General features: G+C 47.0%; 1 protein-coding gene across 1 annotated transcript in view; it reads left to right on the top strand.

The window, feature by feature from the left end:
- The window catches only part of LOC144791307 (2-acylglycerol O-acyltransferase 1-like), a 423435-nt gene that overhangs the window by 272567 nt on the left and 127507 nt on the right, over nucleotides 1-23361 (top strand). Inside the window, exon 3 of the mRNA XM_078665973.1 lies at nucleotides 21063-21267. Coding sequence (XP_078522099.1) covers nucleotides 21063-21267 — 205 coding nt within the window. The remainder of the gene's footprint in view (nucleotides 1-21062; nucleotides 21268-23361) is intronic.

Raw genomic sequence — 23361 nt, 5'->3', positions numbered from 1 at the left:
AAAACCTGTGTGGGGGGCTCAAGCCCCCCCTCACGCCCCGGGGACCGCCACCTCCCTGGGGCACTACATATTTAAATTGGAGGGTCCGTGACGGACCCACCAGCCCCTGGCACCACCACCCCCGGGGCTTTTAAATGTTGGGAGGGGGGCCTCGCGGCCCCCCTCCTGGAGCCTTGTGGTGGCCCTGGGGACCGCCATCCCCCAGGACCGGATCCTGTAGTGTGCCGGGCTGCCTACCCCCGGGACACTGCTGTTTGCTATACCTTAACAAACTGCTAGTTGGCCCACAGGGGACCTCAGGATTGAAGAGGAAATAATTCCCCAACTTAAAACGTGCCACAGGGCGTGTTTGCACACGTCACCTCAGGCCCCGCCCCCTTCCTTCACTATTGAGCAAAATATTCCTCTAAAATCAGCCGAACTACGAATTACGATTTACTCACCTGTTATCATGAGAGACGTCAGTACTGCATGTTTGAGCCCAGTACGGACCCTGAAAAGTAAATCTAAGCGTACTTACCAGTAACTTGTATTTCCTTCCATAGGAATCTATTGTGTGGTTTTCACCAGAAAAGTTTCTGTCTATTTTTGAAACGTACAAATAACCCTCTAAAATCAGCCAAACTACGAATTCCGATTTACTCACCTGTTATCAGGAGAGACCTCAGTGCTGCATCTTTCAGCTCGCTACTGATACTGAAAAGTAATTCTAACCGTACTTACAGTAACTTGAATTTCCTTCAATAGGGTAACATTGACTGGTTTCACTTGGAAATTCTTCTAAGTGTGGAGTTTTGGAACTTTAAAAATTCCTCTAAAATCAGCCGAACTAGGAATTCCGATTTACTCACCTGTTATCAGGAGAGACCTCAGTTCTGCATCTTTCAGCCCAGTACTGATCCTGAAAAGTAATTGTAACCGTACTTACCAGTAACTTGAATTTCCTTCCATAGGCTAACATTGACTGGTTTCACTTGGAAATTCTTCTAAGTGTGAAGTTTTGGAGCTTTAAAAAATTCCTCTAAAATCAGCCGAACTACGAATTCCGATTTACTCGCCTGTTATCAGGAGAGACCTCAGTACTGCATCTTTCAGCCCACTACTGATCCTGAAAAGTAATTCTAACTATACTTACAGTAACTTGAATTTCCTTTCATAGGCTAACATTGACTGGTTTTACTTGGGAATTGTTCTAAGTGTGGAGTTTTGGAACTTTAAAAATTCCTCTAAAATCAGCTGAACTAGGAATTCCGATTTACTCACTTGTTATCAGGAGAGACCTCATTGCTGCATCTTTCAGCACAGTACTGATCCTGAAAAGTAATTGTAACCGTACTTTCCAGTAACTTGAATTGTCTTCCATAGGATAACATTGCCTGCTATATAAAATATACATAAATTAAAAAATATATCAAATAAAAAAAAATTACAATTTCAATATTTGTAAAAACTTTTTTTCAATTTATATTTAAAATATGTAATGTAATTTAAAAAATAAAATATCTATAAATAAATACTTTAAAACAATGTAGTAAATCAGTATAAAAAAATAACAATTACTACATTTAAAAATTATCATTTACAAAACCTTTGAAATTCACTGAAAAAACCATAGGTTTCAGCCACGTTATAGTTAGGAATTAGCATTTAAAAAAACCTTAGAAATTCACTGAAAAAACCATAGGTTTCACACATGTTATAGTTAGCTGGAAATTTCGCTCATACAAAACCATTGAAATTCCCCCGTTATAGTTAGTTCAGCTAACTATAACTCGCGCGCCCGCAATGCACTGCTGATGACGTCACATATTACATCCCTCATGACATGGTCAGTGACATCACTCATGACATCACTGATGACATCTCAAATGACATCACTGATGACATCATCCTTTTTTTTTTTGTCCTCATTTGTCACATCCTCGTTCCAAGAAATAGCCAACCACCATATTGTCCAATAGGGAAGGGACCACAAAAGGATCCCGTCCAACTCCCGGACATAGCTATCAAATTGGCGGGAGGTACTTTCAGGAAGATCTTACTCCATCAAGGCCTATTCCAGCCTGTAAGTCCTGGATTGGTCGTTGTCGTGGGCAGCAAACCCCCCACCTGGACCATGGAGTGTAGAAGCATAATCAATGGACCCGGGAAAAAAAAATAAAAACGGAAATCCGAATAGTTATTCATCTCCACTTGACTAAGAGATTCCAAAAGGCGAGGCTCCGAGAGCTGCTGGATCTGGTTGTATCCACCCTTGATGTTTCGTAGAGGGATGACAGCCAGTCTACATGAGTTGGTGGGTTGGAGTCTACCCAGTGTTTGCAGATTTGCCGTCTTGCCAAGAGGATTGAATAGAACAAAAAGGTCCTTGCAAACCCCGTAATATTGTCATCCAGGCCAAATATAACTAATGACAAGCTGAAGGAGATCGGTGTATTGAGGATTGACTCCAAGGTAGCTTTTATTTCTTTCCAATATGTTGTAATGCAAGGGCATTCCCAAAACATGTGAATATCAGAGGCTGCTGGCAGGAGGCATTTGTTGCACCACTTTCCTGTCTGGAACTTAGAAAGTCTTTGGGGGGAGAGATATGCGCGGTGGACGGTAAACAAATGATTGCGTCTTAGCCATACTGGCTTGACGGCTTTATATAGAAGGATGAAAGATCTAACCCATAAGTTCTCACCCTGTGGCCCCATATCACATTCCCACAACTCCGACGGGAGATTGAATTCCCCGTCAGCCTTCTCCATGATGGACCAGTACCAGAAAACCACCTCTTTGCCCCCGAATTGTTTTTCTAGCAGATGTTTTTCTATAAGGCAGTATCTCCCCACCTGGATCTTTTTCCTTGACTGCTCCCAGGACCAGCTAAGCAGTTGTAGATATTTAAACCGAGTTAGGGCTGGGCCTACCTTCTCAGAGAGTACCTCCCACTCTACCAGAGAACCCCCTGGCATCAACTCTCCCCACCTTAGAAGCCCTGCCTCTAATAGGGGGAGTGCAAGGCTGTCCCTTAAACAGGGGGGTAGTCCTGGGGAGTCCCAGATTGGGGCAAAATTAGAGAAGTACGCCAACCCAACTCTAGCTTTTATTTGTGTCCATTCTCTCACCAGCGATTGTAAGATCTTCAGTCTCACCTTTTTAAAAAACCTCTGGTGCTCAAACTTAAAGAAAAAACTGTCAAGTGGAAGATTTGCCCCAGTTAACATGGCCTTAAACATTTTCCCATTAGAGTTGTCTTCAGGGGTCTTCAACAACATCCTGGAGTGGGACAGCTGGAATGCCCAAGCATAATATTCTAGGTCTGGCAAGGCAAGCCCTCCCTTCTCCCTCCTCCTCCTCAGTTTTTTCCATGCCAGCCTTACTGTTTTACAGCTCCAAATAAAATAATTAATTTGCTGCTGGCATTTACGGAGCTGCTTAGGGTCAAATGCTAGTGGGATAGAATTGAAAATAAACGTGTATTTGGGGAGGATAGACATTTTAACTAGATTTGTTTTGCCGTATATAGTTAGTGGGAGAAAGTATCAGGCTTTCAGTAATATCTTAGACTCACGGAAGACCCAATCTAGATTGGTCTGAGCCAGAATACCGATGTCATGTGTTATCTTAACTCCCAGGTAACGGATTGAGGGGGTCACTGGAAGATGTAGATTATCAATATCCCAGGTCATAAGTTCAGTTTTTCCGGCATTGATTTCATATCCGGAGACCTGCCCGAATTCCTTCGCCCTCTTTATAACTGATGGAAAAGCCTGAACGGGGTCAGTGGTATATATGAGGATTTCATCGACATAAAGACCAACCTTCTTCTCCCAACCACAGAATTTGAAAGATGGAATAGAACATTCGTCTCTCAAGATCTGGACAAATGGTTCCACGTACATGTTAAATAAAAGAGGGGAGAGCGGACAGCCTTGTCTAGTGCGCCATATAATTAAAAAGGGCTCGGTGCGAGTGCCATTGACCAGTAGGCTGGCCCTGGGATCTCTATATAGGAGATTTATAGCTCGACAGAACTTGACCCCAAGATGGAACTTCCTCATTACTGCAGTCAGATAGGGCCAATTGACCCTATCAAATGCTTTAGTAGCATCAAGAGTCATAATGGCCAGAGGGAGGGTGAAGGTTGAGGCTATGTCAATTGCACCTACCAGGTCATGGGTTAGATCTGCTAGTTGACGCCCCCGTATAAATCCCTTTTGGTCATGATGGATAATCGTATCGATCACGCTCCCAAGCCGCGATGACAATATAGCGGCGAAGATCTTATAATCATTATTTAGGAGCGAGATGGGCCGATAGGACCCACATTCAGTCGGGTCCTTGCCTGTTTTTAAGATCAGAGCAATGTTGGCCTCACCCCACGACTTGGGTGGCATTGCTCCATTCAAAAGGATGTCATTAAAAAGGCCAGTCAAGACTGGAACAATAGCTGAGCCCAGAAGACGATAGAGCTCGCCCGGAATACTGTCTGGCCCTGCGGCCTTCCCCCGCTTCAGTAGCTTGATGGTATTGCCAACTTCCTCCTCGGTTATAACTTTATCCAGGCGATCGCTCTGTTCCGACGATAGGACAGGGAGATCTACCTTTTCTAACCAGGCGTCCCTAGCCGGTAGATCTACTATAGTGTCTTCTTTATAAATATTCTGGAAGAACTTTTGGAAAGCTTTCCCTATCTCAGTATTCGAGGTCCTAGGCGTTGCTTCCCCCTCTTCTTTCACTTCCCTGATATAGTTTTTGGCCTGGTCTGATTTAATTTTCCAGGCTAAAACTTTACCTGCTGCCTCTCCATATTCAAAGTGTGATAACTTACTGGCCTCCCACCTCTTTGCCACCCTTCCCTGTAAAATATTATCCAGTTCTGTTTTAAGTGCCTTCCGTCTCTATAGATCTACTGGAGGAATAGTCCCAGAGCTTAATTTCAGGTCTAGAAGAGTCAGCTCCCTCTCTATATTTAATATCCCTTCCCTGTATTGCTTTTTCTGTATGAGGCTCTATTGGTAATACAACCTCTTATATAGGCCTTAAACGCCTCCCACACGTGAGCCAGGGAGGCAGAGTTTAGGTTGGATTCTAGGAACCAAGTAGACTCTTGGACGAGGAAGTCAGTCTCTTCTTCCTCAAGCAGGATAGTCCGGTCGAAGGACCAGGAGGTGTGTATAGTCTGCTGATCTTGTATGAGTGAGAAGAGAATGGCCGAGTGGTCGGACAGGTGGGATGGGAGGTAGACCAAATCCTTTAAAGCATCTTTAAGGATGTAGCTGAAAAGAGCATAATCAATTCGAGATTTGTGTTTGTATTTGAGGTTATGAAAGGACACCCCCAAAGTGTTACCAGCTCTCTCCCTCCAAAGATCTGCCAACCCCAAGTTTGCCATACATGCTATAAGAGTTGACCTCGATTTAATGTGAGTCTGTGCTCTGGAATTGGGAGATTTATCTAATTTAAGATTTAGGACTAAATTAAAGTCTCCCATCCATATCACGGGAGCAAGAGATGTGGTCAAATAGCCCTGGATTGTATTGAGGTAGGAAGGATCGTCATGATTTGGGCCGTAGTATCCAACCAGAGTATAAGGCTTCTCGTCTAACAAAACATTAACTAGTAACCATCTACCACTAGAATCCTCTTTATAGGCTATGACCTGGGCCTTGGCCTGTTTCTTAAAAACAATAAGGATCCCTCGGATGTTGGCATTATGGTCCGTGCATAAATATTTATCTACCCATTTCAGGTTTTTTAGCATTTCCTTAACCTCTTGTTTTGATAAATGTGTCTCCTGAATGACAATGACCTGCGCGGGGGAGTCTCTTAGATATTGCAGGATTTTTTGTCTCCTACCCCTCACATGCAGGCCATTGGCATTCCAGGATAGGACCTGCAACCCCATCATCTATTATTCAGATCCCATACCCCTCGCCTACCCATTGTGGTTACGAGATACCAGGGAGTACTGCCCTTAATCTGAATAGTATAACGCTTACGGCAGTGTAGGTGGAGACTGATATATAAATAAACAAAGAAACAGAGAACCGGCTTTTGAGGACTTTTTAGTGCGTTACCCCCCCCTCCCATCCCCCACCCTGGAAAACCCCTCCATACTTGACCTGGCTAGATGGATTGCCAGATTGCGTCTCTGACATGACCCTCACCTGGCCCTGTCTAATTGAGTCAAAGATTTTGGACTGGCCAAAGCGTTACGTTTAGATATTCGACCCCATAAGACATGTGGATAAATAATAGGTAAAGGGCACCCCCCTATTGCGTCAGAGAGGGAATTAGGAGGTATGTAACTTAAAGTGAAGTGTTTTTTGTCCAATATAGTTCTTTTTTTTTTAATATAGTTGTTTAATTATTGAGAATGTTCCTTCTTTTTTTATACTGAGTATTTTTTTTATTTTTTTTATTTGTTTATTTGTTTTTATTTCATTCCTTATTCTTTCCCCCTTGTTCCCCCTTATTCCCCCTTTCTCATTCTCTATTCTATTTTATAATATAAATAGCAGAAAGTAGTGGAAATAATTGATAGTTGAGGAGAGGTTATGTCTTCATGGAGGTGGTCTATTTACTCCCCTGTTTATAGTCACTGATAGTAGCTAAAAGATCATCCGCATCTAGGGGCGAGCGGATGTTATACATTTTATTATTGAACATAACCCTCAGAAAAGCAGGAAACCTCATCTGCACAGTCGCCCCTAGGGCTCTGAACTTATCCATTTTCTGACCGAGCTCCCACTGTCTGTCTAGTGTAGTTTTCGACAGATCAGATCGAACTTCGAAAGAAAAATCCGGTGCCTTCAATGATTTTGACTTGAGGGCAAGATTCAAGATTTTCTCTTTAATGGAGTATGTAAGGAAGTTCACCAGGATTTTCCAGGGCTTCGTCCTCGCTGGATTCAAGCGAAAGGGGTCCCGATGTATCCTCTGAATGTCTTTTAACAACTCTGCAGTAGTCTCGTCCAGGTTGAGGGTGTTCTTTAGTAATGAGACCACATACTCCTTAATTTACCCACCCTCTTTTCCCTCAGGAATTTTTAGGAGTCTGAGGTTGTTTCTTCTGGAATAATTTTCCAGGTATTCGACCCTGTCCTTTGTAGCTTCCCCGTCTCTTCTCAAAGCCTGAATCTTACCCTCTGCAAATTCCAGCTTGGTTTTAAACTCCCCCACTGCACCTTCCAGGGACTCAGTCCTCTCATAGAGACCGTCTACTTTTTTCCCAAGGGTTTCGCACACAGCTCTTATCTCATTTTGATTTTGCTTGGATTCCGCAAAGCCGCTTTTAATCTCGTTCCTAATAGCAGTACCTTCAGGGAACTTCCTCCCGTGCTACCCCATGAAATTAAATGACATCATCCTTGTGAAAGAGTGGCAGACCTCCTCTCACCCTAATATAACCTTTGATACACACATTCAAAAATAGAAACAAAAATTTTCAAAAAAATAGAGATACCAATACCAGTTACAACAACCTAGTCAGTAATTCCAACATCTACATACACATCCACTCATTCACCAACAGTTCTATATAGTCAGAAACAATCGCAATGGACCGCACACCGCTAGCCCCTCCTCCGGATCGCCCCTAGGGACTCTGGTACATGGAGTTCTTGAGTGGTTCACCCCAGTGGATGCAAGTAGGTACTTGTTGAACTGATGATCTCTAGACCCGATACATGTCCCGGGTTTTTGGATATCGCCCAAGACATGGCTCGGGTTTCGGGATAACTTCCCTCATCAGTAGAGAAAATAGCCAGGGGTGGAAGAGAAGGCCGCCAAACAACCGTCAATGGCCTCGATGCCCGAACCGGCACGCAGGTGCGTCGTCCAGGAGCCCGTAGGCTCATAGCTCAAGGGAGCCAATTTGTAGAAACAATCCCAATGGACCGCACACCGCTAGCCCCTCCTCCGGATCGCCCCTAGGGACTCTGGTACATGGAGTTCTTGCGTGGTTCACCCCAGTGGGTGCAAGTAGGTACTTGTTGAACTAATGATCTCTAGACCCGATACATGTCCCGGGTTTTTGGATATCGCCCGAGGAATTTCTCGGGTTTCGGGATAACTTCCCTCATCAGTAGAGAAAATAGCCAGGGGTGGAAGAGAAGGCCGCCAAACAACCGTCAATGGCCTCGATGCCCGAACCGGCACGCAGGTGCGTCGTCCAGGAGCCTGTCGGCTCAAAGCTCAAGGGAGCCAATTTGTAGAAACAATCGCAATGGACCGCACACCGCTAGCCCCCCCTCCGGATCGCCCCTAGGGACTCTGGTACATGGAGTTCTTGAGTGGTTCACCCCAGTGGGTGCAAGTAGGTACTTGTTGAACTGATGATCTCTAGACCCGATACATGTCCCGGGTTTTTGGATATCGCCCGAGACATGGCTCGGGTTTCGGGATAACTTCCCTCATCAGTAGAGAAAATAGCCAGGGGTGGAAGAGAAGGCCGCCAAACAACCGTCAATGGCCTCGATGCCCGAACCGGCACGCAGGTGCGTCGTCCAGGAGCCCGTCGGCTCAAAGCTCAAGGGAGCCAATTTGTAGAAACAATCGCAATGGACCGCACACCGCTAGCCTCTCCTCCGGATCGCCCCTAGGGACTCTGGTACATGGAGTTCTTGAGTGGTTCACCCTAGTGGGTGCAAGTAGGTACTTGTTGAACTGATGATCTCTAGACCCGATACATGTCCCTTGTTTTTGGATATCGCACAAGACATGGCTCGGGTTTCGGGATAACTGCCCTCATCAGTAGACAAAATAGCCAGGGGTGAAAGAGAAGGGCGCCAAACAAACGTCAATGGCCTCGATGCCCGAACCGGCACGCAGGTGCGTTGTCCAGGAGCCCGTCGGCTCAAAGCTCAAGGGAGCCCATTTGTAGAAACAATCGCAATGGACCGCACACCGCTAGCCCCTCCTCCGGATCGCCCCTAGGGACTCTGGTACATGGAGTTCTTGAGTGGTTCACCCCAGTGGATGCAAGTAGGTACTTGTTGAACTGATGATCTCTAGACCCGATACATGTCCCGGGTTTTTGGATATCGCCCAAGACATGGCTCGGGTTTCGGGATAACTTCCCTCATCAGTAGAGAAAATAGCCAGGGGTGGAAGAGAAGGCCGCCAAACAACCGTCAATGGCCTCGATGCCCGAACCGGCACGCAGGTGCGTCGTCCAGGAGCCCGTAGGCTCATAGCTCAAGGGAGCCAATTTGTAGAAACAATCCCAATGGACCGCACACCGCTAGCCCCTCCTCCGGATCGCCCCTAGGGACTCTGGTACATGGAGTTCTTGCGTGGTTCACCCCAGTGGGTGCAAGTAGGTACTTGTTGAACTAATGATCTCTAGACCCGATACATGTCCCGGGTTTTTGGATATCGCCCGAGGAATTTCTCGGGTTTCGGGATAACTTCCCTCATCAGTAGAGAAAATAGCCAGGGGTGGAAGAGAAGGCCGCCAAACAACCGTCAATGGCCTCGATGCCCGAACCGGCACGCAGGTGCGTCGTCCAGGAGCCTGTCGGCTCAAAGCTCAAGGGAGCCAATTTGTAGAAACAATCGCAATGGACCGCACACCGCTAGCCCCCCCTCCGGATCGCCCCTAGGGACTCTGGTACATGGAGTTCTTGAGTGGTTCACCCCAGTGGGTGCAAGTAGGTACTTGTTGAACTGATGATCTCTAGACCCGATACATGTCCCGGGTTTTTGGATATCGCCCGAGACATGGCTCGGGTTTCGGGATAACTTCCCTCATCAGTAGAGAAAATAGCCAGGGGTGGAAGAGAAGGCCGCCAAACAACCGTCAATGGCCTCGATGCCCGAACCGGCACGCAGGTGCGTCGTCCAGGAGCCCGTCGGCTCAAAGCTCAAGGGAGCCAATTTGTAGAAACAATCGCAATGGACCGCACACCGCTAGCCTCTCCTCCGGATCGCCCCTAGGGACTCTGGTACATGGAGTTCTTGAGTGGTTCACCCTAGTGGGTGCAAGTAGGTACTTGTTGAACTGATGATCTCTAGACCCGATACATGTCCCTTGTTTTTGGATATCGCACAAGACATGGCTCGGGTTTAGGGATAACTGCCCTCATCAGTAGACAAAATAGCCAGGGGTGAAAGAGAAGGGCGCCAAACAAACGTCAATGGCCTCGATGCCCGAACCGGCACGCAGGTGCGTTGTCCAGGAGCCCGTCGGCTCAAAGCTCAAGGGAGCCAATTTGTAGAAACAATCGCAATGGACCGCACACCGCTAGCCCCTCCTCCGGATCGCCCCTAGGGACTCTGGTACATGGAGTTCTTGAGTGGTTCACCCCAGTGGGTGCAAGTAGGTACTTGTTGAACTGATGATCTCTAGACCCGATACATATCCCGGGTTTTTGGATATCGCCCGAGGAATGGCTCGGGTTTCGGGGTAACTTCCCTCATCAGTAGAGAAAATAGCCAGGGGTGGAAGAGAAGGCCGCCAAACAACCGTCAATGGCCTCGATGCCCGAACCGGTACGCAGGTGCGTCGTCCAGGAGCCCGTCGGCTCAAAGCTCAAGGGAGCCAATTTGTAGAAACAATCGCAATGGACCGCACACTGCTAGCCCCTCCTCCGGATCGCCCCTAGGGACTCTGGTACATGGAGTTCTTGAGTGGTTCACCCCAGTGGGTGCAAGTAGGTACTTGTTGAACTGATGATCTCTAGACCCGATACATGTCCCGGGTTTTTGGATATTGCCCGAGACATGGCTCGGGTTTCGGGATAACTTCCCTCATCAGTAGAGAAAATAGCCAGGGGTGGAAGAGAAGGCCGCCAAACAACAGTCAATGACCTCGATGCCCGAACCGGCACGCAGGTGCGTCGTCCAGGAGCCCGTCGGCTCAAAGCTCAAGGGAGCCAATTGGTAGAAACAATCGCAATGGACCGCACACCGCTAGCCCCTCCTCCGGATCGCCCCTAGGGACTCTGGTAAATGGAGTTCTTGAGTGGTTCACCCCAGTGGGTGCAAGTAGGTACTTGTTGAACTGATGATCTCTAGACCCGATACATATCCCGGGTTTTTGGATATCGCCCGAGGAATGGCTCGGGTTTCGGGGTAACTTCCCTCATCAGTAGAGAAAATAGCCAGGGGTGGAAGAGAAGGCCGCCAAACAACCGTCAATGGCCTCGATGCCCGAACCGGCACGCAGGTGCGTCGTCCAGGAGCCCGTCGGCTCAAAGCTCAAGGGAGCCAATTTGTAGAAACAATCGCAATGGACTGCACACCGCTAGCCCCTCCTCCGGATCGCCCCTAGGGACTCTGGTACATGGAGTTCTTGAGTGGTTTACCCCAGTGGGTGCAAGTAGGTACTTGTTGAACTGATGATCTCTAGACCCGATACATGTCCCGGGTTTTTGGATATCGCCCGAGACATGGCTCAGATTTCGGGATACCTTCCCTCATCAGTAGAGAAAATAGCCAGGGGTGGAAGAGAAGGCCGCCAAACAACCGTCAATGGCCTCAATGCCCGAACCGGCACGCAGGTGCGTCGTCCAGGAGCCCGTCGGCTCAAAGCTCAAGGGAGCCAATTTGTAGAAACAATCGCAATGGACCGCACACCGCTAGCCCCTCCTCCGGATCGCCCCTAGGGACACTGGTACATGGAGTTCTTGAGTGGTTCACCCCAGTGGGTGCAAGTAGGTACTTGTTGAACTGATGAACTCTAGACCCGATACATGTCCCGGGTTTTTGGATATTGCCCGAGGCATGGCCCAGAACACGGCCTATCCCTGCTGACGAGGGGTGATACCTCAAAACACGTGTCCAGGGATGGCGAAGACAGCGAAGATAGCAGAGAATCGAAAGAAGATGCATCGCAGAACACGTAACTACATTAACCATAGTCCTTAGGGGCGATACCGCCGGTGTGTGAGTGGTGTGCGACCCCACCCCCATTTGTAATGTTAAAGCTCCCTTGAGCAGTTGGCTGAAGAGCCTGGGACCCCGCACCTGTGCGCCTGAGTGGTACTAAACCTGGCAGATATTTGGCAGCCACCGGCAACCCCAGAACACGGCCTATCCCTGCTGACGAGGGGTGATACCCCGAAACACGTGTCCAGGGATGGCGAAGACAGCGAAGATAGCAGAGAATCGAAAGAAGATGCATCGCGGAACACGTAACTGCATTAGCCATAGTCCTTAGGGGCGATACCGCCGGTGTGTGAGTGGTGTGTGACCCCACCCCCATTTGTAATGTTACAGCTCCCTTGAGCAGTTGGCTGTTGAGCCTGGGACCCCGCACCTGCGCGCCTGAGTGGTACTAAACCTGGCAGATATTTGGCAGCCACCGGCAACCCCAGAACACGGCCTATCCCTGCTGACGAGGGGTGATACCCCGAAACACGTGTCCAGGGATGGCGAAGACAGCGAAGATAGCAGAGAATCGAAAGAAGATGCATCTCGGAACACGTAACTACATTAACCATAGTCCTTAGGGGCGATACCGCCGGTGTGTGAGTGGTGTGCGACCCCATCCCCATTTGTAATGTTAAAGCTCCCTTGAGCAGTTGGCTGACGAGCCTGGGACCCCGCACCTGCGCGCCTGAGTGGTACTAAACCTGGCAGATATTTGGCAGCCACCGGCAACCCCAGAACACGGCCTATCCCTGCTGACGAGGGGTGATACCCCGAAACACGTGTCCAGGGATGGCGAAGACAGCGAAGATAGCAGAGAATCGAAAGAAGATGCATCGCGGAACACGTAACTACATTAACCATAGTCCTTAGGGGCGATACCGCCGGTGTGTGAGTGGTGTGCGACCCCACCCCATTTGTAGTTCTATATAGTCACTCATACATGTACTCACTCATCATATGTACTCATACACCTATAAATCCTGTTACACACCTACACTCATAGAGTTACTCACACACATACTCACACATGTAAATAAACTATCAAACATCCATTTACTTGCACATACAGCTATACACATACCACTACACTTACTTCTACAGACACGTACACATACTTACTCTCTTAAACAATCACTTATAGAAACACATACTTATTTATACATTAACTCTTCCAATCTCTCACTCTCACATATACTCACTTATATACATCAATACTCACATATACTAGTTTAAAACATATGTAGTTACTCATAAAGATACTATTGAGACAGTCATTCACTCACTAACACACCCATACACACACTCATCCACCCATACAGTCCTGCACACATGCTGTCTTCAAAACACATACAAACAGTGAGACAGTCATTTATGCAAGTGTGCGCTAAGTAATACCCCCACCAAACCATACAGACACTCATTCTGACACTCAAAAAACCAACTAATAACACATATAGACAATCATGTAGCTATTCACCAACCCATGCAGCCACTTATACACAAAGTGCGACAGTGATATAGATATTTACATATTTAAATATTACTCCCTAATACATATATTCACTAAGATACACTTAATAAGTCAGTTATACAATCAATTTTACAAACAAAACCATCCATTTAGACACTTATTTACCCATTTATTCTTCCATCGACCTTTAGATATACATATATAAAAAATATTTATTTTTCAGAAAGACACACATTCACTGGATGATGTCATCAGGGATGTCATCAGTGATGTCATTTGAGATGTTGTCAGTGATGTCATGAGTGATGTCACTGACCATGTCATGAGTGATGTAATATGTGACGTCATCAGCAGTGCATTGCGGGCACGCGAGTTATAGTTAGCTGAACTAACTATAACGGGGGAATTTCAATGGTTTTGTATCAGTGAAATGTTCAGCTAACTATAACATGTGTGAAACCTATGTTTTTTTCAGTGAATATATATATATATATATACATACATACATATATGTATAGATGTATATAATATGGCTATCCGGCCCCTACCCCTGTATGGGATTTAAAAAAAGAAAGAAAAATCCTCAGGACTTGTAGTCCTCGAGCCCTGTGATGGTCTCTGCAGCATTTTCTTTGTAGCTGGGGCCAGTCGTTGAGATTTGTTCGTACCGCGGGAATAGTCCTAGTCCCGCGTTACCCAAAAGGCTCAAAGGAGAAAAAGCTCCTTGGGCTAATCAAAAGGGTCCATTTTGAAAAAATGTTTTCATGTTCTTCCCGCAATACCAGCAGTCCAGGTTTACCCAACTTTTTAATCCCTTCATGACCACCTGGAACACTTCTTTAAACACACATTTCTCAAACAGCTGAACAGATTTACACCAAATAACGAAAACCATGGTGTTTGATAAGGTATTTTTATTTTTTTGCCAAATTTGGTGTTTCAATTTTTTTTTTCTGTATCAGTGAACAAAGTTTCCTATTGGAATTAACATGAAAAATCAATGTTTTGTGACCCTTTTTTCTTAGCCCCTGTGTAACTTCTCACTGTGAATTTTTCCTGGAAATATGCTGAGATGGGTGTTTTGAAGGGTTACATCAAACGGCACCAAAATTAATCCTGAAACAAAGACATTCTTCATATGGAAATTCTGACTTAAATATAACCACATAGTTGTAACTATATAATCTCTCTCTGTTACCAAAGGAATACTAATAACTGTTGATAATGCTCATTGAGGATGGGGTGAGGCCAGGCAGAAGTTCTCTCATACCAGCTCAAATCCTATTGCCTTTTGGACTTTGTCTCTCCCCTTGCTGGGACAACCTCCTGGTCCATAATTTGGACTGCCCTTGAGAGAGCAAAAGAATGGTGGTGGGTTACTAAATTCTATGCCTATATCGTTGAATTGTCTGGGCTGTCAATTCCGTGGGTTGTGACTCCAACATCTACGCACTGCCATGTGCCAGCTAACTTTCTCTGTTCATTTTCTCAATGTTTTTGATCTGCTTGCGTACGTATCATTTCTGTATTTTTTTGCTTTAATTTCCACATGAATCCTATTTATAAAGTTTTTTTTTTATACTTTTTTTATTGAAAGATCACAATATAGCCGCAGCACTCCGAGCCCCGGAGGCACTGCAATCAAGTCATATCATCATCAATCACGATCTGTAAAGCATATTACTATACCCCAATCCCCTTAACTCTCCACCCAATGATCCCCCCTCTCCCTTAGCACCCTCCCCCACCCAAGTCCCCCCCGCACAGTGTTGCCATGTCCTCTTACAATGCAGAAACAGAAAACACATATGAAAACTCCGTGTACTATAACGCCCCCTGGCACCATCACACCGGTCCCTCATTGTCTCTTGATAGTGGCAGCGGCTCCAGCCATATCCCCTGGTAATCTGCCCATCGTTTCCATATTTTATAATGTTTCTTAGGGCATCCCCTGGCTTCATACACAGGTCATTCCAATCCCATACAAAAGTCAAGTCCCTGCTTCCATATTATCACTCTAGGAGCCCGAGGGTCTTTCCAGGCAATAGCTATATCCCTCTTCGCGATCGTAAGGCCCAGCAATAACAAATGTCTCTTATAAATATTGCCCCCCACCCCCTCAAGGACATGTAGAAGCCCCAATTTGGGGGTGCGTGGGAGTTCCCAACCCAGCACCTCTGACAGGCAATCCCATACCCCTGTCCACCATTGCGTCAATCTGTCACAGCTCTACACCGTGTGCAGGAACGTGCCAACTGCTTGACCACATCTCAGGCATTCGGGGGACGCAATTAAACCAGCCTTCCTTAGTCTCTCTCTGGTGTAATATGCCCTATGTAAATATTTAAATTGGATAAATCGCAAGCGCACAGCGATAGCCGCCCCCCCCTTGGGGCCTCAAGAGCTTCCCGCCAATCTTCTTCCTCCAGGTCCCCACGTCCCCTGCCCAGACTTCCCGCAGATGTTGTAGGGACGATGAACAATGCACTACTAGGGTCTGATAGATATGGGAAATCTTCTTGTCTTCCAGTTCTCCCATGAATACTTTAGCTTCTAGTGGGCTGAATTCGGGCAGAGAGTCTAGACCCTCCAACGCTGGTGTGATAGCATGGCGAAACTGCAGGTACCGAAAAAACTGCGTCCGAGGCATGTCATATTCTTGGCTAAGCTCCTGAAACGATTTAAGGGACGTGCCCCGCATAACGTGTCCCTAGTTCGAGATTCCAATAGAATCCCACCCCCGGAAGCCTTGCATGGACGCCAGCATCGGAAGTTGGCCATTGTGCCAGAGCGGGGTCTCATGGGTAAGTCTGCTCCACCATCCCATTCTGCGCAGCGCCTGACGCCAAATTTGAAAGACCACCCGTGTGGCATCAGGCAGTCCCTTCTTCAGCTGCGCCGAGTACAAAATAGTATGAAGCGAGTACGGCTCCATCAAATAGCGCTCAAGAGCATATGCCGGGTCACCTCTGTCCCCGTACCACCACTCATTTAGGACAAGAAGGTGGGACGCCTGGTAATATGATAGGATATCCGACGTGGCCAATCCTCCGCAGTATGTGGACAAAAAGCAGGTACGAAGTGCTACGCGCACGGCACCCATTGCCCACAAAAATCGTCCCAGAGCGGAGTTCACTTGTTGGAACCAACGCGGTGAAACTGAGAACGAGTGATTCTGCAACTGGTATAAAAGTCTCGGGAGTTCAAGTTCAAGTTCAAGAATTTGTAGAGCGCACTACTCACCCAGAGGGTCTCAAGGCGCTTGAGGGGGGGTAGGTAAATTACTTATTGAATAGCCAGGTTTTTAACTGCTTTCTGAAGGAGAGGTGGTTCTTTGTAAGGCGGAAGTGAGTGGGGAGAGAATTCCAGGTCTTGGCCGCTAAGTAGGAGAAGGATCTTCCTCCCATGGTGGACCTATGGATGCGCGGGATTGCGGCGAGGGCTTGATTGGATGATCGTAGTTGTCGGTTGGGTGTGTAGAAGGACAGTCGAGTGTTGAGGCATTCAGGTCCTAGGTCGTAGAGGGCCTTGTGTGCGTGGGTAAGGAGCCGGAAAGTTATTCTTTTGTTGACGTGAAGCCAATGGAGGTCTTTCAGGTGGCCGGAGATGTGAGCTTGACGGGGGATGTCCAGTATGAGTCTGGCGGAGGCGTTGTGGATGCGTTCGAGTTTTTTCTGCAGTTTGGCTGTGGTTCCGGTGTAGAGGGTATTTCCATAATCCAGTCGGCTAGTGACCAGTGCGTGGGTGACTGTCTTTCTTGTATCGGTGGGGATCCAGCGGAAGATTTTTTTGAGCATGCGTAGTATGTTGAAGCATGAAAATGAGACGGCGTTGACTTCTTTGGTCATCGAGAGGGAGGAGTCTAGGATGAAGCCCAGGTTACGTGCGTGATCTGTGGGTATGGGTGCTGTACCCAGGGCCGGTGGCCACCATGAGTCGTCCCAGGCAGAGGGGGATGATCCTAGGATGAGGACTTCCGTTTTGTCCGAGTTTAGTTTTAGACGGCTGTTTTTCATCCACTCGGCTACTTCTTTCATTCCTTCGTGTAGATTGGTTTTGGCGATACTTGGGTCTTTGGTGAGGGAGAGGATCAGCTGGGTGTCGTCTGCGTAGGAGATGATGTTGAGATTGTGTTGTCGTGCGATGGATGCGAGGGGACTCATGTAAACGTTGAAAAGGGTGGGACTGAGAGATGATCCTTGTGGTACGCCGCAGATGACTTCGGTGGCCTCTGATTTGAATGGGGGGAGGCGGACTCTCTGGGTTCTTCCGGTGAGGAACGAGATGATCCAGTCCAGAGCTTGTCCTTGTATTCCGACGTTGCTGAGGCATTGAATGAGGGTGCTATGACAGACTGCGTCGAAGGCGGCGGAGAGGTCAAGTAGGATGAGGGCAACTGTTTCTCCGTTGTCCAGTAGCGTTCGGATGTCATCTGTAGCAGCGATGAGGGCGGTTTCGGTGCTGTGTTTGGCTCGGAATCCAGATTGTGAGGGGTCGAGGGAGTTGTTGGATTCCAGGAAGGCGGCGAGCTGATCATTGACGGCTTTCTCAATGACTTTGGCAGGGAATGGGAGGAGTGAGATGGGGCGGTAGTTCTTAAGTTCAGAGGGGTCTGCTGTGGGTTTCTTCAGAAGGGCGCTGAGTTCGGCATGTTTCCAGCTTTCCGGGAAGGTAGCGGAGTTGAAGGAGCAGTTGATGACATCTCGGAGGTAGGGTGCGATGATGGAGTCTGCTTTGTTGAAGATGTGGTGGGGGCATGGGTCGGTTGGTGAACCTGAGTGGATGGAGTTCATCAGGCGGATGGTGTCTTCAGTAGTGATTGGGTTCCAGGCGTGAAGGTTGTGAAAGTGCAGTTTTGGTTCAGGGGTGGGTGGAGTGGACTGATCTTCGGCCTGGTTTTCAAAGCTGTTATGTATGTCGGCGATTTTGTTGTGGAAGAAAGAGGATAAAGAGTCGCAGAGGTCTTGGGAGGGAGTGATGTTGTTGGTGCCGGTGGTGGGGTTGGTAAATTCTTTGACGATGTTGAATAGTTCCTTGCTGTTGTGGGCGTTGTTGTCGAGTCGCTCCTTGAATGCTGATTTCTTGGTTGATCGGATCAGTTGGTGGTGTTTCCGGGTGGCGTCCTTGAAGGTGGTCAGGTTGTCAGTGGTTGGGTTTTTTCTCCAGGTTTTCTCGAGGGTACGACATACCTTCTTGGATTTCTTAAGGTCATCGTTGAACCAGGGAGCCTTTTTGCTACCTAGTTTGATCTGGTGGTTTTTCAAGGGTGCTAATTTGTCAGCGCTGTGGGAGATCCAATGTGTGAGTTTGGTGGCAGCTTGGTTTGGGTCCGATGATATGGCAGGGGGGTTTTGATTAAGCGATGTGAAGAGTTGGTTGGTGTTGATTTTGCTCCAGTTTCTTCGAGGGATAGGATGTGGGGGGATGTGGGTAGTGTTTTTTTTGTAGTTGAAGTGAACGCAGCTGTGGTCTGTCCAGTGGAGAGCTGTGGTGCGATCAAAGGAGATGTGTTTGCTGGAGGTAAAGATAGGGTCGAGCGTGTGTCCGGCTAGGTGGGTGGGGGTGTCAACAAGTTGTTTGAGTCCAAGATTGGCCAGGTTGTCCAGAAGGGTGGTGGTGTTGCTGTCATTTTTCTTTTCCAGGTGGAAGTTGAGATCTCCCAGTAGAATGTAGTTCTCGGAGGTGAGGGCATGTGGGCTTGTGAAGTCAGTGATGTCTTCGTTGAATTGTGTGCGGGTTCCTGGTGGTCTGTAGATGAGGGTGCCTCTAAGTGTGGTCCTGGGGTCGGTGTGGATCTGGAAGTGGAGGTGTTCGGCGGTCGTGAGGTTATCGTCGGAGCTGGTCGTGATTCGGATGGTGTTCTTATGGACGATGGCGATGCCTCCTCCTGTTTGGTTGGTGTGGTCCTTTCGAATGATCTTGTAATTGTCCGGGATGGCTATGGCGATGTCGGGCGCTGAGGAGGGCAACCATTTTAAAGATCGCCGACCTACCATAAATATTAAGAGGCATTTGGGCCCAGGACTTCATTTCGGACTGAACTCGGTCCCACACCGGCACCACGTTGCGTTCCCAGGAGACGTCGGGCGAGGCCGTCAGAAACACCCCTAGGTACTTCAGGCCTCCAACTGCTATTTGCAAGGGCGATGCCCACTGACCCAATTCTAGTCGATCTCCCAGTGTCCAGATAATAGATTTCCGCGGGTTTAGATACAGTCCCGATACTTCCCCGAAGATTTTCATAATCTCTAGGACTCTAGGCCCCGACCTATTCACAACCGTGAGAAAGAACAGGACATCGTCTGCATAAAGGGCAATCCTATCCGAGGGTCCGGCTTCCCACTCAATTCCACGCATTTGAGCGTCCATCCTGACCCATGCTGCCAACGGCTCCATGGCCAGTGCAAATAAGTAAGGCAAGAGGGGGCACCCCTGCCTAGTGCCCCTCCCGATGGGGAAGGCCACTGACGTGGCACCAGCCACCCTCACCGAAGCCGTCAGACTTGTATATAGGAGCTTCACATACGACAGGAAGTGCGGCCCAAGGTTAAGCCGAGGAAGTAGAGCAAAGAGGTAGGACCAGCTGAGGGAGTCGAATGCTCTATCAATATCTACCAAGAGCAGCGCCGCTGGGGTTCTAGTGCCTCCAATCGCCGCCACCGCCATATGGGCGCGTCTGATGTTATGTCTTGTTGCCTGATGGGGCATAAACCCCGCCTGATCCGGGTGTACTAACTCGGTTATGTAAGGGAGAAGTCAGTTCGCTAGCGCCTTGGCCAATATCTTGGCCTCGATATTCAGCAAGGAGATCGGGCGGTACGACTCATGTTTGTCAGGCGGTCGGCCCGGTTTACAGAACACTACAATCTCTGCATGCCTCCAGTCCACAGGCAGGAGCCCATGCTCTCTCGCTACCTCGAGGGCTCTCTTGTAGTGCGGTCCCAATTGAAGATGATATTTCTTACAGAATTCGCTCGGGAACCCGTTGGGTCCCGGGGCCTTATCCGTATTAAGTTCCCCCACAGCTGTACCAAGTTCTTCAGCCGACAGTGGTATTTCAAGGCGGTCCCTCACGGCCTCCGACTGCGCACGCGGTGGGAGGTCTGCAAGGAATTTGTCAATATCTAGTGGGGAAAGACATTCTCGCGGGGCATATTGGGCCGCATAGTATTTGGCAAAGCTGTTGGCCAGAGACTTGGGGGCTGAAAGCGGCTCCCCTTCTGCGTCGTCCTTGAGGCCCGGCAGCACCAGTGGGTGATACGTATTTTGGCAAAGTCTGTGCAGCATCGTACTCGACCTATCTCCCCACTGATAAATCCTGCTCCTAGTCGCCAGCCAAACCTGGCGCGCCTCATCCAGTAATATAGATGCATAGGATTGTTGTGCTAGGAGCCACTGTTGCACTCCTCTATCGTCGCTTGCCGCGCCTTTATAAATTTTTTTAACATTTATTCAGTATTTAAAAACCATTCAATCTCCATTAGCCTATTTCCTTTTCTGACCTGCTACTCATTCGTTTTTTGGCATCACCTTTGTCATTAGTTGTGTGCCGTTTGTTATTTAATGCCATGATTTTGTACCCTTTGAGTTTTAAAAATAAATAGAAATTGCTCAAATTAAAAAAAAAAACAGCTTTTGTTTTTGTCTGTGCTTTTCTGTTCCTTTAAATAACTGCTACATTGCTTGAAGTAGTATTGCTCATGTTCGTTTTTGTGATTTTCAGATTATTAAAACCGCTGACCTGGAACCAAAATTCAATTATCTGTTTGGCGTTCACCCTCATGGCGTACTAGTTACTGGAGCATTTGGAAACTTCTGTACAAACTATACCGGCTTTAAAGAACTCTTCCCAGGCCTGAAAGCATATCTTCACATCATACCCTTCTGGTTCATGTGTCCGTTCTTCAGAGAATATGCCTTGTCTGTAGGTAAGATCAGTTGGTTCAAAAATTATTTTTGTCTGATTTCATGAGCTACTGGCCTTTCATAAATAATTGATTTTTAGTGGCTCCAAACTATGTGTACAAGTTAATCCTCAGTCGGCGGTCCTTCCCTAAAAGATCAATTCTAAAATTAAATTAAATTATTTTTTAATATTATTATTATTAGGGTTTCATAAAGCGCATAGCTACCCGCAGTGATAATAAGATTTTTTTCTGAAATGTCAGGGTTTTAGCTGTTTATGAAGAATGGAAGGAGAATGACAAGATCTCAGCGACACTGGAATTGCGTTCCACAGCTTAGTATCTAGGTAGGAGAAGGCTCGGCCTCCTTGATGTGCTCTTGTTACTCAAGAAGCTGAGTAAAAGTGGGAACTGCTAGAGCGAGATGTCTGAGATACTGAAAACCCTGATTCAACAACAGTTTGTACATATAGTATAATGCTTTAAAATAAATTTGTTTCTCGGCCGGTAGCTAATGAAGCTTGTACAGAAGCTTGGATATGGTTGTCATTTTAGGCAGCTTTAGAAGAAGCCTAGCGGCAACATTTTGGACTAACTGCAGTCGCTTAAGTGCACCCTTTGTAATGTCCAGCAGGAGAATGTTGCCGTAATCCAATCTTGAGAGGTCAAGGCCTGTATCACTGTTCTTTGTGTTGAAGTTGGAAGGCAGCTAAGATTCTTTCTTCGCCGTCTGAGCATTCCAAAGAAGGTGGCCGCTACCTTGGTGATCTGGGTGTTCATTAAAAGCTTGTTATCTAACAATATACCCAGATTCTTAACAGCTGGCGCTGGGGTAGGACATGTCCTAAGAGCCTTCGGCTACAGATGAGGCCCCCAAAGATAAGGCTGGTTGCCCACCACCAAAATCCTGGACTTATCACTGTTCAGTATAAGGTGGTTAATGTTAATCCAGGCCAGCACGTATGACAAGCAGATGTTTAAGACACCCGCATTCTGTTTATTTGAGCTTGCAGAGACACAACAATTTGGGTGTCATCAGCATATGAGAAAGGGATCAGACCACAGCTCTCTACAATAGCAACCAGATGACGTACATATATATCAAACCCAGTTGTGCTGAGAGTGGAACCCTGCATTATGCCACATGATTGTGGATAGATCTGTGCACAATGCTGTTTGGTATTCTCTTGATGAGAGCGCTCTTGCAGAAAAGACTACAACCATCGCAAAGCGTTCCCTATACACCTATTTCTTCTAGCCTTTGCAACAGGAGGTTGTGATTAACCATGCCAAAGGTGGAACTCAAGTCCAATAAAATCAGAGCAGCAGTGCCACCTTTGTCAGCTGAGCTTTAGGATTTTCTGTGAAGCTAAGTAAGGCTGCCGTTGTACTATGGCCAGCTCTGAAACCTGATTGGGACCGGTGTAGGAGATTATTTGAGTCCATAAACGTTGTGAGCTGCTTATTTATGTTTTTTCAGGATCTTGGTCAGTATTGGAAGACGGGAAATAGGTTTGTAATTAGACCTGTTGGAGTTATCGAAGTAATTTGTTTTCTTGCAATGGCCTAGCGATAGCATGTTTCCATGCCTTGGGTAGTTTTCCTTCCTGAAGCGAAACATTCAGATGCTGTGCTAGACATTCTAAAACTTGTGTGTCCTACTTACCCAAGAATGAGGTAGTTAAATGTGAAGATTTCTGGTACAACTGACTCTCACCCCAGATTTTAATGTAAGTAATAATTGCACATTTGTTGCTTTACACTTGTGAGGTTTTGGTATTTTGTAAGAGTGTCTCACATTGAGAACATTATTCCTAAATTTGTTTTATGGCCATGAGGTGTTGTCCTACAATGTGACCTACTTACTGTTTGGCAGTGAACAATTGAACCTTGAATATTCCATGCTGGTGGTCCTCGCTTTTTTACATTTAAAAATGGAATTCCATTGTTACGTAATCATTATTAATTTAATTAGTGAGATTGTAGACTGTGTAATATCGAGTTGTATTCCTGAATTAAAATTTTGTTTTTAAGAGTGTATCGAGGAGGTGGAACATTAGAATAATATAGCATATTAACTTTTTAATTTCACTTCATCAAGCCTAACTCCATCATAAC

The sequence above is a fragment of the Lissotriton helveticus genome, chromosome 11, assembly GCF_964261635.1.
Source record: "Lissotriton helveticus chromosome 11, aLisHel1.1, whole genome shotgun sequence".
In the NCBI taxonomy this organism is placed as follows: domain Eukaryota; kingdom Metazoa; phylum Chordata; class Amphibia; order Caudata; family Salamandridae; genus Lissotriton; species Lissotriton helveticus.
This window is presented reverse-complemented; position numbering and strand designations above follow the sequence as displayed.